The 14,494-nt window shown below is 43.1% G+C and overlaps 1 protein-coding gene across 7 annotated transcripts in view; it reads right to left on the bottom strand.

Moving 5' to 3' along the window:
- The window catches only part of ZFP64 (ZFP64 zinc finger protein), a 77,789-nt gene that overhangs the window by 51,878 nt on the left and 11,417 nt on the right, over nt 1–14,494 (bottom strand). For 6 of the 7 annotated variants that reach the window (XM_060123539.1, XM_060123535.1, XM_060123536.1 and 3 more), the window contains 3 exons: nt 8,889–9,050; nt 7,540–7,602; nt 4,060–4,311 (listed from right to left, as the gene is read on the bottom strand). In XM_060123539.1, coding sequence (XP_059979522.1) covers nt 4,060–4,311; nt 7,540–7,602; nt 8,889–9,050 — 477 coding nt within the window. The remainder of the gene's footprint in view (nt 1–4,059; nt 4,312–7,539; nt 7,603–8,888; nt 9,051–14,494) is intronic. The other variant, XM_060123538.1, reaches the window with a different exon arrangement.

The raw sequence follows: 14,494 nt of genomic DNA, 5'->3' as shown, positions 1-14,494 counted from the left end.
CTACAACTGGCAGAGGTGAGTAAATTGTGATAGACACTGTAAGGCCCGCTAAGCCTAAAGTATATTTACTATCTGGCTCTTTATAGAAAAAGTTGGCTGACTTCTGTCTTAGAATGTTGCTCTCAAACTTTTTTATGCCACGGACCCCTTTCTGGCGGTTTAGTGAAACCCATGCACGCTTTCTCGGGGTAATGTTTAAATGCACAAAGTAAACTAAAATAAAAATCAAAAGGAATACAAAACACACTAATTATATTGAAAATTATTAAATAATTAAATTGTGATTGGGCAATGTGTGTGCATTAAGTAACGAGCTCTAGCGGTGGGTCTAGTGACGACACCAATTTCTAAATAGAGAAGAGTGTAAACGATGTTTTGATCTATCAAAAACACATTACAAAAAGATCTGTGATTTCTACTGGCGACAAGTTCACATGCACTGTAATCAGACTGGATGCCTATTTTCATAACTGAAGGACACATCACATTTCAGTAAGATGAGTGAAAATGGAGATGTAATTTTTTTCCTCATCCAAGTTCAGGGCCCTCCTAAATTCTACTCATGGATCCCTGGGTGGAGGTGTCTGTGGACTCAGAGGAAGAATCACTGCTCTAGAATGTTCTGCTAGGTCTTCAGTTACATCACTGCCCAAATTAGTGACGATCTGTTTCCCTTTTTTTTTTTTTTTAAAAGCAATTTAGCAGAGGTCAAACCCAGAAAAACCAGATAACCAAATCTCGCAGCTGAGTCGCAGAGCTTAACAACACTTTTTGACATGAAGGCAAAGGGTTTAAATCTTTTCATCATCATTATCTTCTTCTTTTTCCTTTTCACCATAGATTTATTTCTTAAATGAGGCAGACTGGTCAGTACCAGTGCCACTGGACCATAAGCTCCCCAAAGCTAATGACTACATTCATTTCTGCCCACCACCTGACCCTCGCAGTGTCTGGTACCTGGTGAGGACTTAATGAATGTTGCTCTGTGAACAAGCAACTGATATATTTAAGCTGACAGATCTCTTGAGTTTAGGTTGCCACCGAGACAATATAGTCGATCAAAGCGATGGAAGGGTAAAGACAAAATCCTATTAATTTTACAATTTGTAAAATTTTACAAGTGCCGCAGATTCATAAAAGGGAAATGAACATTCCATGGAGATACTGCATAAATGGCATACATTTAAATTTTTAGAAAATATACTTTTTCTAGACCAACTTAAAGATGCTATTATAAATGAAATGGTTAAGTTTACCCTCCTAAGTTAAGATGATTCTGAACAACTTCCCTAAATGAATCCTTCAGTGCCTCTAACCGAGGCTGAGGAGATTTCTGAAGAAAATCAGATGGGTGCCAGTTATGCCAATGTCTTAACTTGCTGTAGCAGATTAATGTCCCCAGACCTCCCCACCTCCTATCGCTCCCCGTAGCCATGGCCTCTGCCATGTATGTGATTATGCATGCTCTCCCGACAGGGACAGGATGACTTGCCACGACCCCTAACAAAATAGGCTCTATCACGTCATTGGATTTGCCTGATGGTATGTTAACTAGACTTGATACAAGTAATGGCTTGAATGGGTTTGTGAATCGGGGTTTGCTCGCTTGTACCTCTGTCATCCATCACCAGGAGAAGGTCAATCCTGTCCTACCCGCTGATCCCAGGAGGAGGACGACAGACGTGGAGCACAGCTGGATTGGTGCAGCCAAGGCCAGTGGACAGCCAGCCCACAGCCAGCAGATTCTGAGATTTGTAAGTGAGCCCAGCAAAGACCAGCAGAGTTGCCCAGATGACACCCAGCTGATCCCCAAACATGAACAGAGAAGGCATGTTGTTGTATCCACTGAGGTTCTGTGGGGTTTTTTGTTACACTGCATTATTGTGACAACAGATAACTGATATACATATTGGCATCGAGAAACAGAGCGCTGCCGTAACAGAAAACTAAAATACGTAGCTTTGGGTTTGGGGGGCAGGTAAAGGCTGGAAAAGTGGCAGTGCACCCATTTCACGGCAAGCATTTGGGAAAACTGTCACCTGTCGTAACTTAGAAGATAGAAAATGTACCCACGGAATTCTGAACTTGAGCAAAGAGATTCATTAGTTCTAAGCAGAACAGTGAAAGTGACTTACAAGCTGCATATGATAAGGTCCCACAAGAAAGACACAAATTCCAAAAAGAACTGGCCATTTTCAAAATGGAATTTAGCGAGAATACAGAAAATCAAAGATGTGCTGGGTTAGATGAAGTTTCCCATCTTCAACCAGCAAAAGATTTTCAAAGTACGACAAAAGCCTGGGAACAAAGATCATATCCAGGGAACTGATCGCAGAGGGAAGAACGAATGAGAAATGAAGGGTGTAAGCACAAGGTTCTTTGTCAAAATCTCCAAAAGAATAAAGTTGGTGCCAAGTAAGTCCTCTCAGCTGGACACGGATTCCTAAAAGTCGCACCGGCTTCAACCTACAGAACATTATTTGCCGAAAGTGCCTATAATTGAGTTTAGAGGAAAGGCAAGTCTCCAGAAGAATTATGGGTGTGGCTTTTGGCACAGATACACAGGAAACTCACAACGTTTTTAAGATAGCTCTATCAGCAAAGCTGTCAGTCTAGACTAAAATAAAACCTAAAAAGACCCCAACTTTCGGTAGGCAGGAGGCAGGCTGAGAAAGGTTCTCAAAGGCACATTTTCCACTCCTTTTCAGAAGTGGTTAAGGGAGGTGATGAAAGGCTGCTCCAGGGAGCAGAGTCAAAAAGCACACGGTCGAGTCAACGCCTAATCAAGAAACATTCCCTGTTCCCAGAGTGGGGGGACCTGGAAACACCTGCCCAGAGGGATTTCAGAAATCTGTGCACCAGTGACTGCCAAGCGCCTCCTGTTCTTCCCTTTTGGAACAGGAGGAATATTATAAGTATCCTGGCTGCGTTTCACCGCTGCATGCTGGGAGCGTGGGGACAGACAGCTTTGTCTTTTTATTGCAGAAGGCTCTAGGTCAAGAGAAGCCATATCTATACCTGATGGAGACTGCAAGTTCTGGATCCTATGATTGGCTAGACTTGTGTGGGTCTTGGGAGGCCATGAATGCATCTGCATGTCAGAGAGATGTGAATGATGGTGGGGTGAACTGGTGAATGATGGTTGGTGCAAAAATGGCCTTTGCCATGTAACCCTGGGATGACCTTCCACTGTGGGTGAGCTCAGCCCCACCCGTTGACACCAGGCCCAACCATTTAACTTACTTTAGCCAATGGGATGCAAGCAGAGGCTTGAAATGAGCTTACACGTTGGGGCATACTTGTTTTGTCTTCCACGCAGAGGTCTGCCCTTGACATGAGAAGGACAAGCCTGGAGTAGCCCACTGGTCCCAGAGGGAGGCTATGAGACATGTGGGCAGAGCCAGACTGCCCCAGCCAAGGCAAGGAGACAGCCAGCAGATCCCCAGCCAGGGTCAGTGGACACCCAGCCTTTCCCACACATGTGATTAAGCCCAGCCAAGATCAATGGAATGTCTAGCCAACTCCCTGCTGACCTGAAGTACGTGAGCAACAAATGCTTTTATAATATGCTGCTGAGATTCTGTGGTGGTTACACAGTACCACTGTATCGAAAGTGAAGAGACACACTTGCTAAAAGGAAAACATACATCATTTGTTAAGTTACCTACTCAGCTGAGTTTTTTCATCAAGCTGTCCCATGCTGAACTGATCAGAGCAGTCTTCAAAAGACGACTGAAATGCCTAACCATACGTTATGCAGACATTGATTAAAAATGCATTGCTTATATCTATATTTCATTTAGCGCACCTCCTCAAGTAAATACTAGTGAATAGGGTCTAAAGCTACATAAAGATGTGTATAAAGTTATAACCTTGATGTTTTCCCCTATTTTACAGAGAAAGCGACTTCTGAGCAGATGAAAAGCAAAACTGCAAACCACGGGATGAACTAACGTGCCCAGGTCCTTTACTTAGGTTGTGACTCAGTGCTTGAAGGTGTCGGTGATTTAGGCAACAGGCAGTTGGGAGCGCAGCGTAAGGACCACATGAAGGACGTACCTGTGTGGGACCGGAGGTGTACGGTGAGCTGGCTGGAGTTGCGGCTGGCGTAGGGGCAGATCTGGCATTTGAAGGGCCGCTCGTCGGAATGTATCCGCAGGTGCTTGTTGAGGCTGCTGCTGTCCGCGGCAGCGTAGTCACACGTCTTGCACTTATAGGGCTTCACGCCCGTGTGGCACCGCATGTGGGTCTTCAGCTTATCCTTCCGGCTGAAGCACTTGCTGCAGACTTCACACTTGTGGGGCTTGTCTCCTTCAAACGTGCACACACGGCATCAGGAAACAAGATGAAAGGGAAAAAGGCTTATTTCCCACTGCCTTATGAAAAGCTTAAGACACAGTCACCCAAGGATATTTAGAACCCCCCCGCCCCAAAACTACACGGATGACGGGCAAAGAGCTAACGTCTTGGGAGAGGAGGAATTGCTTCTTCTATGTTGTTTATTAGTATTTTCTAATTTTTCCTACATTGAAGATGAATTCTTTATCAATTTAAAATAGAAGGCAACTCAAAAATTTTAAAGTACAGCTAAGTAAAATAAGAAACATTGTCTCATACCCATTAGCTCTTTTTTCTTTTTCATAACAGACACACCCTAAAACTCAGAATCTCTAAGTTTTAGTACAGCTCACGTCTGACCAGCCAAAGAATACATTTCTCGGCCTCACTCGTAGCCAGGGGTGATTCTGCGATGAAGTCCTCATTAATCAAATGGCAGAGAAGGTAAATGTGTCCCTTTCGTAAAAGGAAATGGCTTGCCTTTTACTTTTTCTCTTTCCACCTGTCTTGCCAGCTGTTACCAAGACATGAGGGTGAACAAGCAGGTGAGGACAGCATACCTGCAGATGGTGGATACGTAACCTAACGTACTGTAATACAGAGAGAGAACTTAAGTCCCTGGATGATGGGGACAGAGCTGCCTACCTGCCTAGACCACCTGCTTACCTCTGGACAGCTACGTGAGACAGACATAAACCCCCACCTTGTGTGAGCTGGTGCTGGGCCGTTTTGCTACAGCAGCTTAAACTGTACTCACTAATGCACATTGTCAACTTGCCACCCGTGAACAACTGCTAATTTTTTGATATCTACTTTTCCAATTATCTTGTACGTGTGTGTGCACATTTTGGGGTACAAAAACCTCCTTGGCCAACATCAATTTAACCCTTATTTTTTGGAAGGTACTGTGCCTCTGAATGATTTTACTTAATTCTCTCAACAACTGGGATTAGAACCCAGGACAGTCTTGCTTTCTTAGCCAAATGCAACACTGCCTCTCCACTGACTACTTTCTTGCACTTAAAATAATTTCAATCATTTTCACATCATTAAATTTCTACAACATGATTTTTAAGGCTGAAGTATTATATGTACAATACTGTAAATGTACTATAAATTATTGAACCAATTTCCTACTTGGCCATCGAAAAGAATGAAGCAGATACATGCATACGGACACGGAAAGACATCCAGCATTAAAGAAGAAACAGAAAGTTGCAGAGAGTGTATATATTATTAACTTAATAAGACATGGAAAAAGTAAATTGTGCGTTTTTAAGCCTGGTATACACATGCCAAAATTTAAGAATGAGACACACTGGACTATTAAGACTGGTGACTTTTGGGCATGTGTCAGATAAGATGTGGTTGTGAGTCAGGATTTTCACTCTTTACTTTACATATCAAACATGTATTTTGGCCAAATCCTAAATAGCTAAGTGCTAAAATCAATTGTCAGCCAAAGTTGGTCATTATCCTCATAGAACAAACATCTGGGATTTAAGAATACATCTAGAAGTATATTAAAGATTCTAATTTTTTTTTTTTTTTTTTTGCGGTACGCGGGCCTCTCACTGTTGTGGCCTCTCCCGTTGCGGAGCACAGGCTCCGGACGCGCAGGCTCAGCGGCCATGGCTCACGGGCCTAGTTGCTCCGCGGCATGTGGGATCTTCCCGGACTGGGGCACGAACCCTTGTCCCCCGCATCGGCAGGCGGACTCCCAACCACTGCGCCACCAGGGAAGCCCAAGATTGTAATTTTATTATTAAAAATGTTCACAGTCAAATTAAAAAATCCAGGAACAATAATTTCTCATTACTGACAGCTGCTAAACAGCTTCTGTGGGCACCATCCTGTGTATGTGCAACACCGAGCAGATGCCGGATGTCGGTGGAGCTGGATGGTTTACGGCCAGCTCTGCTGGTAAAGAGCCCCACTCTTGCTGTTCCTGGCCATGAGCTCTTCTCCGAAAGTAACTAAGGTAAGTACACCTTGTCAACTCTCTGACTTGAAGATGTTGACGGAGATGCTGCAGTTATGCAGAAATCATCCTACAAACCCAAGCGTGGCTAACTGTGAGTAGAGGATGCTTCCTGAAGATTTGCAGCGATGGACTCCAGGGTGCTGTCCTCACTTACATTTTTATAATGCTTCCCCAATTATCATGCATAATGACAGCACTTTACTCTTACAATGATGAATATGCTACGTGTGACTGATGGAACTTCAACACAGGGCACCCACCAGGAGAGATTCATTGCTTGTTACATTGAGAATGCTTACCAATACCTAAAACTTAATAACTTCAGATTGTGATAACTAGAAGAAATCCAAATGACATGATGCCGTGAGGCTGATTAGATATGATGGTGATCCCAGTGCAACAAGGCAATCGTTGGCCGTGGCCAAGAAGTATCAGAGATAACTGCTAGATATTTTATCTTCTTTATCTTCCAGATATTTTATCTGAGGCTAAGTAGCAGAATTTGTGCAATTAGGGATGCCCACGCCAAATTTCAGTGTCCCTCCCTTATACACGTTGACACTCACTGAATTTACATATGACTGTATCATCTGAATTATGAGCATCTAATACTTCAGGAAAAATAGTCTAAAAGCAATTCCTTCTCCATGCAGAAGGTCTGGGAGACATAAAAATGATACATTAGAGAAAATTAAAATCACCAGAAATAATCACACTTTTCTTTTTCCATGCAATCCTTTTTTTCTCTCCTTTAAAAAAAGTATTTATTAAATTCCCCTTTCAAAATTGCAAAACACACTCAGGTATCCAATGATGCAGTGTAAAGATACATAAATAAAAAGTCACTATTCTCCCCCTCCTTCTTCTGTTTACCAGTCATTACACACACCACAAACACACACACACTTACTTACAGGATCATCTCCTCCAAATGAGAAGAATATGTGCATTTAAATTAATTCTGGCAGATCAATTTCCAAAATGTCTGTACCAGTTCACATTTCCACTTCTAAGTTTTCTCATATCTGTTCCAGCACTGGATTTTATTGCTCTAAACATTTTCTGCCAAAATCACGTGTAGAAACAGCATCTCGTTTTTATTTCATTTGTGTTTGTATTCCCATGATGACCAGTGAGGTTCTGCATCATATCATGTGTCTGACTTGTCCGGATCCCCAGCTCCCAGCACAGAGAAGGGATGTGTGTGAACCACTTACCTGTGTGGATTTTTAAATGACGCTCCATGTCCTTCATGCCATAGGCAGTCTTGAACTGGCAACCTTAAGAAAAGGCAAGGAAAAATCAATGACAGAGGGAAACACAGTCACTTTAGAATGGAGAAGCCTGGCAGAAACTTCCTTAACCAAGTGATGAAAGTTAATCCCACAGTAATGGGACCAACAGGCATCAGTGTGCTCCTGATACCAGGTACCAAGTACATAATATCGCGTCTGTACTTCCTGCTCAAATTGCTTCACCTACATCGGATCATGAGGAAACATCAGACAAACCCAAAGTGACAAACATTTTATTCAATATGAAATAACTGGCCTGTGCTTTGCAAAACTGTCAAAGGTCACGAAAGACAAAAGCTTAGGATTAAAGGAAACTAAAGACACATGAAAACTGAATGCAATGTGTATTATGAACTGGATCCTGGACCAGTTTTCCTTTTGATACAGAGAACATTAGTGAGACAACTGGTAAAATCTTAATAAGGTCAGCAGTTTGATAACAGTATGTATAAATGTTAATTTCCTGATATTGATGATTGTACTGTGGTTATATAAAAGAATATTCTTGTTTCTAGGAAATGTACATTGAGGTACTTAGGGGTAAAGGGACATCATGTCTGCAACTTTGGGGGAAATATATGTATATACAGAAAGAATAACAAAGCAAACATAGTATGTTAATATTTGGGAAATCCAGACGAAAGGTACACAGAAATTTTTTGTGCTATTTTTGCAACTTTTCCTTAAGTCTGAAATTTTCCTTGCCTTCCCCAAAGGTTTTTTTTTTTTTTTTTTGCGGTACGTGGGCCTCTCACTGCTGTGGCCTCTCCCATTGCGGAGCACAGGCTCCGGACGTGCAGGCTCAGTGGCCATGGCTCACGGGCCCAGCTGCTCCGCGGCATGTGGGATCCTCCCGGACCGGGGCACGAACCCGTGTCCCCTGCATTGGCAGGCGGACTCTCAACCACTGCGCCACCAGGGAAGCCCCCTAAAGGTTTCTTTTTTCTTTTTTTAAAGTAAGGAAGGAATAATTTTTCTGGATGTCTTCCTAAGTTACAGCACAGAAAGAAAAATTCACAGTAATCTTAAATCTTCACTAGTCCCATTCAAAGAAAGGCCCATGGCTATAAAAGTCTTACAGCCCAGTGCATGGTGACCAGAGACAGTGAGAGACAGGTCGTATGTGATGATGCAAATGCTGTGGGTTGATTTTTTTAAGCCAAGCAGTTTGGAGCACATCTACGTCCAGTTGTCAGGAATTCAGGAGTTCGAGTCCTGGACCTGTTAAATGTCACATTCTCTACGAAAGTAGGACAAAATGCTGCCTTTACCTGGATAGCAACAGTTAAGCCTCTTCTGAGCAGTTGGGGCTGTGGGCTTTTTGGCTCGTGACTTGGCAGGGAGAGAGATGACAGTGGCTGTCTGGTTTTCGTTGCTTTCTGTGGGCAGATATGTTTGATAGCCATGTTCAAAAACAAATTCTGGAGCTGAAACTAAAAGATATGATGATTATTAATTTTCATAATATGAATACCCAATAGATACTCCCTTTGCCCACCTTCCTTTGTAGAGAATGAACATGTTAATATTGCTTTCCCAGTCTCCCTTGCTGCTTAGGAGTGATCATGTGACCCCGTTCTAGCCAATGAGACACTAGAGAACATCTGCTGCAGGGCTTTTGGAAAAGATTTTCTCCCTGACTTGAAGAAAAGGTGGGGGCAGAAAGAGAGGTAGTTGAGGAAAGCTCATTCTTGCTGCCCTGATTGCCCCACTTTCTGTCTTTGGACATGCTGGAGTGAGGACGTGATGTCTGGATCTGTGGCAGCCATTCTGTAACCATAAAGGGAGAGCAAGAAAACCAGATGTTGAGCCAGAGCCCTGAAAACCATTCAAATCTAGACTTACTAAATAAAAAAGAAATGTCCCTACCATTTACCAGGTAGGTTTTCTGTTAACTTCAGCCAAAAGCATTACTTTCATAAGCTTTATCACAAAATCCTAACAAACAACTGGAAAGGAACTGATTGAAGGAATTCTGGGCAAAACTACAAATACTCTCTAAACATAAATACTTTTTAACACAAGTACTCCTAAAACAAACAAACAAACCTTGTATTCTTACTGAAATTTTGAGGAAAAAAGAATAAAAAGGAGACCAAACATCTTTATCATCTTTGTCTTTAACCTTGTCATTATAACAGGTAAAACAGGCAGTCTCAAATTTCTTTTTTCTTTTTTTCAATCATAGTTCTTTTGACTACTTTGTTAATTAAATTTATGGTTTGGGAATATGTATTTTCTTTCTTCCTTTATTACATGTAATCGTCACATGGAGATGTGGCTTCAAATAGGAGTAAATACAACCACGGGGCCTGTTCATTAGATGAACTTGTCAGGCTGAGCGGCCCTAATGATGGCTTTGAGAGCCAACGTCATATTCTGTTTCCAAACCTCAGTCACTGAGGCACCACCTTTGACATTTCTGCCATTGTACTTACAGAGTACACTTCTTTAAATCAACCTGGGCCTGACATTACTCCCTATTTTGGCTTTGCCTGAAGCAGTAATACTCCCTCCACAGGTTTGAGGTGTTAATTACAGTTTCTCTTAAAACAAACATCATCTTTCTTTGAATCTAAGATGTTATAGACTGTAAGATGCAGCATTATTTTACACACAATAAATTTTTAAAAGTTGCCTATTCAACACATTATAATGCAATGTCTTCATATTCCTTAGGTATTTATATATGTATAGATATTCCTTAGACATTTTATAGCATTCGTTGAATGGATTCTTTTAGATTTCTTCGGATACTTGATAGGAAACTCAGGTTCCTGACCTGTACTCCTTGGGCACCTTTGGCAATGACAGCTTCATTCCAATGCATGTCAAAGAATAGCTGGGTTCTATCAGTATTTGGTATTTGAGCAAAATCATGGTTTCCATTTTCCTCAATTGAAATATGTCGGGGGAAGTGGCTTCTGTTTAAAGCTGGCCGAAAGAGTCTGACAAACTCATGTTGCATCTTCACACCAAGTCTCTTTGATGCATTAACCAACCTGCCTCTTGCTGAGATGTTTCATCTACTCTGCGGGATTAGCTATTGCTCCTGCTTCCTCTGCTCTGCTTGGTTCTCAAAGCATGGTCCCCAGCCAGCAGCACTGGACTTACCTAGGAACTTGCTACAAAGGCAATTCTTGGGCCCCACCCCCACCTACTGAATGAGAAACTCTCAGGTGGACCCAGGAATCTAACAAGCTGCCCACATGATTCTGATACATGCTCAAGTTTGGGAACCACTGGTGTAAGGGATCCTTTTCCAGGCATCTCAGCAGCAAACCTTAACCCAGCTTTGTCTAATTGAAGGACTCCATCTTTCTTGGTTGTTGCTTTGCAAAAACTACAGTTGTTCCTCCAGCAACAAATATTTGCTTCATTAATATCAAACTGACCCGCTGCTACTGTTTCCAGATCTTTCTGGGCACAGTTACTTTTCATCTTCTATCTGAATCATCCTGCAATATCGCAGAAGACATTTCAAACAGCAATGAAACCCAACAAATGTAGCGCCAAAAAATGCACACAATTCTGCCAAAGTGACCAAAAAAGCGATCAATGACAATGCAATCAAGGTTTACCAGCGCGCGATGACAATTTTTTGGTGACTGCCTCTTGGCTGGCAGCTATCTCCTTGATTCCAAGGTGCACCCCCATTTCAGATGTTACAATGTATCTCTGAACTGATAAAAGTCTAGGTTCAGCTACTTCCTAGGTGTGGGACCTCAGGCCAGTCACGTGACTTCTTTGAGCCTCCGTTTTCTTGCCTGTAAGTGGGGATGATCACTGTGCCCACTTCATAAGGTTATTGCAAAGTTTCATGAGAGCATCAGTAGCACAGGATATGTCCACAGCTGAGTCTTAATAAATGTGAGTTACTACACTTGAGCAGAACTGGGCATCAAACTTTCAACAGGAATATGATCAAGACTCAGGGAGACCAACTGCCTTCGTTTGCCTGGGACTGAGGGTTCCCCGGGATACAGGACCTTCAGTGCTAAAACTAGGATGGCTGTTCACGCTACCATGACTTCCCAACTTTCTGCTCTACCACTTTTTGAACAAAAAAGGCTGGAAGACGCTGGGGTGGGGAGGGGTTGTGACAGTGGCCAGGCCCTCCCTACGGCTCAGCTCAGCTGTGGAGTCTGTAACCCTCCTGGGGAGGTAAGTGCTGGGTCCTGAATGATCCTGAGCCTGGGATTCCCACCCTTCAGGGAGATCGATGGGGCTTCGTCCCCTAACTGTCCACCTGCCCCTCCACCGTAAGCCTTAGCATCCCTTTCGTGGTGAGTCACGGCAAAGTGGAAACACGACAGTATTCTGGATAGTAACCCCTTCTCAGATATATGGTTTGCAAATATTTTCTCCCATCCAGTAGGTTGCCTTTACGTTCTGCTGGTTGTTTCCTTAGATGCACAGAAGTTCGATGCAGTCCCACGTGCCCATTTTTGCCTTTGTTGCCTGTGCTTTTGGTGTCTTGGGGGAGGCGGCAGGAAGCATAGGGAGTCAGGCACCCAAATGCAGGGATCATTTGGTGGGGGGGGGTGTCCCTTGTCTGTCTTCAGATTTGGCATAAATAGTGGCAGTGGCCTTGGGGAATCTGAGTGTCCAGCAGAAGTGAAGGCAGCAGGGTCAACCCCAAGCACCCAGATCTGCTGAGGGGGGAACTGCTTCCAGCAGAGGCATGACCTATCCCCAGGGGAGAATGTTCTCAATGGCTCTTATAATCAAGTCCAGTGCTTAGTGAGATCAGCTCCCCCAGCCCTCCCCCAACAACCCCCAGCAGCTCACAGCCTCACGCCGGCCTTTGGTTTTGTTTTTGCCCCCGGGGCTCTCCCTGGCTTGCCCGTGTGCCCAGGTGCGTATCTGAAACACGCCGTTTGTTCTAGGCAGTCCTGGTCTGTAGCAGGAGCACCTTGGGTGTTCAGTTATTCACTCATGTTGTTGCTTACAAAGTAAGAATGTCACATGAATTTCACAGGGAACCAAAATCTCTCTCTGTGGTTGGGACCCACTGGTGTCCTAGACCCGCTGGGCTCACATGGGCCAACTGTAGCTCCTCCTACAAAACTGTTCTTCAAACAGCTGAAGATTCCACGTCTCCCAAGCCACTTTGCTTCTCGCTTCTCTTCTTTGACTTAAAAACTCCATTTTTAAAAACCTTTTCTCTTTTATAAAATTAAAAATGTATTATTTTTTCAAAACAAAAGTAAACACCAATGGTAGAAAATCTAGGGAGTAAAGTGTAGAGAAGAAAACCTGCCCAGTGCTGTCCCCATATGGCAGTATACCCCCTTGCATGATATGCTCATTAAATACTGTACTTTTTCCCCAAAGTACTTATCTCTACTGTAATTAAATAGTTATTTGGGAAAGTATTTAATGACCATCCTCTCCTCCTTTGGTTGGATGAGCCAGGTGAGGACAACACCTGTATCTCTCCATCACTGTTTCCCAGAACCTCACACAGACGCTGGCAGTGCAGGGGCTCAGAGAACAATGGTTGAATTAATGATGGACCAAATGACTAACGTAGCCTTTGTATATAGATTTTAAAAGTATAAAACTGGAGTCATGGCTTAAATTATTTTGTATTCTTTTCTTTTTTATTAAACAATTAAGCAATTTTATTAAACAATTTTGCTATGTGAAAGCATTCTGCCACGTTATCATCCACCCAGAACACAATTTCTTATGGCTACATAATACGCCATCATGTTGGTTGTCACAGTTAAATTGACCATTCCCCCGTTTTGGACAATGAGTTGGTTTTTAGGTGTTTGCCTTTATAAATAATACCTATCCAAAAATTTTAACTTATCTCTAGTTTCTCTCGATACCTTCCTGTAAGCTGAAGAACCAGGTCAAAATGGAATGGTCATTTTATTGCTTGGTGATTCATAATTATGAGATCCTTCCAGAAAATCTAAATCAATGTACATTCTCCCCTTCACCTTGGCTATCACACAGACTATTTGACAGGACAAAATGAGATCATTTTAGTTTAATTTGCGTTTCATTAATAATTGGTGAAGATGAATCTCTTTTCCACCATATTTTATTCATTCATATACCTTCTTTATGAACTGCCTATTCATGCTATTAGCTCTTTTTTTTTTCTATTGAATTTTTACGTTTTTCTCATTGACTTGTAAATGATCTTTACAGATTTATTTATTTATGGCTGCGTTGGGTCTTCACTGCTGTGCGCGGGCTTCCTCTAGTTGCGGTGAGTGGGGGCTACTCTTCGTTGCGGTGCATGGGCTTCTCATTGTGGTGGCTTCTCTTGTTGCGGAGCACGGGCTCTAGGTATGCAGGCTTCAGTAGTTGTAGCTCGTGGGCTCAGTAGTTGCAATACGTGGGCTCTGGAGGGCAGGCTCAGTAGTTGTGGTGTGCAGGCTCAGTAGTTGTGGCTTGCGGGCTCTAGAGCACAGGCTCAGTAGTTGTGGCACCCGGGCTTAGTCGCTCCGTGGCACGTGGGATCTTCCTGGACCAGGGATCAAACCCGTGTCCCCTGCATTGGCAGGTCGATTCTTATCCACTAAGGCACCGGGGAAGACCCGATCTTTACAGATTAAGGAAATTGCTTCATTGTCATATCGTCAAATCTATCGTTTGTTTGTTCCTGTTTCTTCCAGTATAGGCCATGCTTATTAGGACTCACACTTAGGGGTCTTGATTCAAATGCAAACTCAGAATTCACCTGCTGGGAGAAAAATCCACCTCTCTCTGTAAGGAAAAGTCTTCTCATGTTCTTCCAAAGGGTTTTCCTGAATGTGGTCCACACCTGCCCCAGCACATCAGCCCATCTGTCCCCCGTCCCAAGGGTGACCCTCACCCCCTCTCTCTGCCGCAGCTGATTGGTTTGGAAGCAGAC

This window comes from Lagenorhynchus albirostris, chromosome 15 (genome assembly GCF_949774975.1).
Source record: "Lagenorhynchus albirostris chromosome 15, mLagAlb1.1, whole genome shotgun sequence".
NCBI lineage: Eukaryota > Metazoa > Chordata > Mammalia > Artiodactyla > Delphinidae > Lagenorhynchus > Lagenorhynchus albirostris.
Note: the sequence above shows the minus strand (reverse complement) of the source record. Positions and strands in the feature narration are given on the sequence as shown.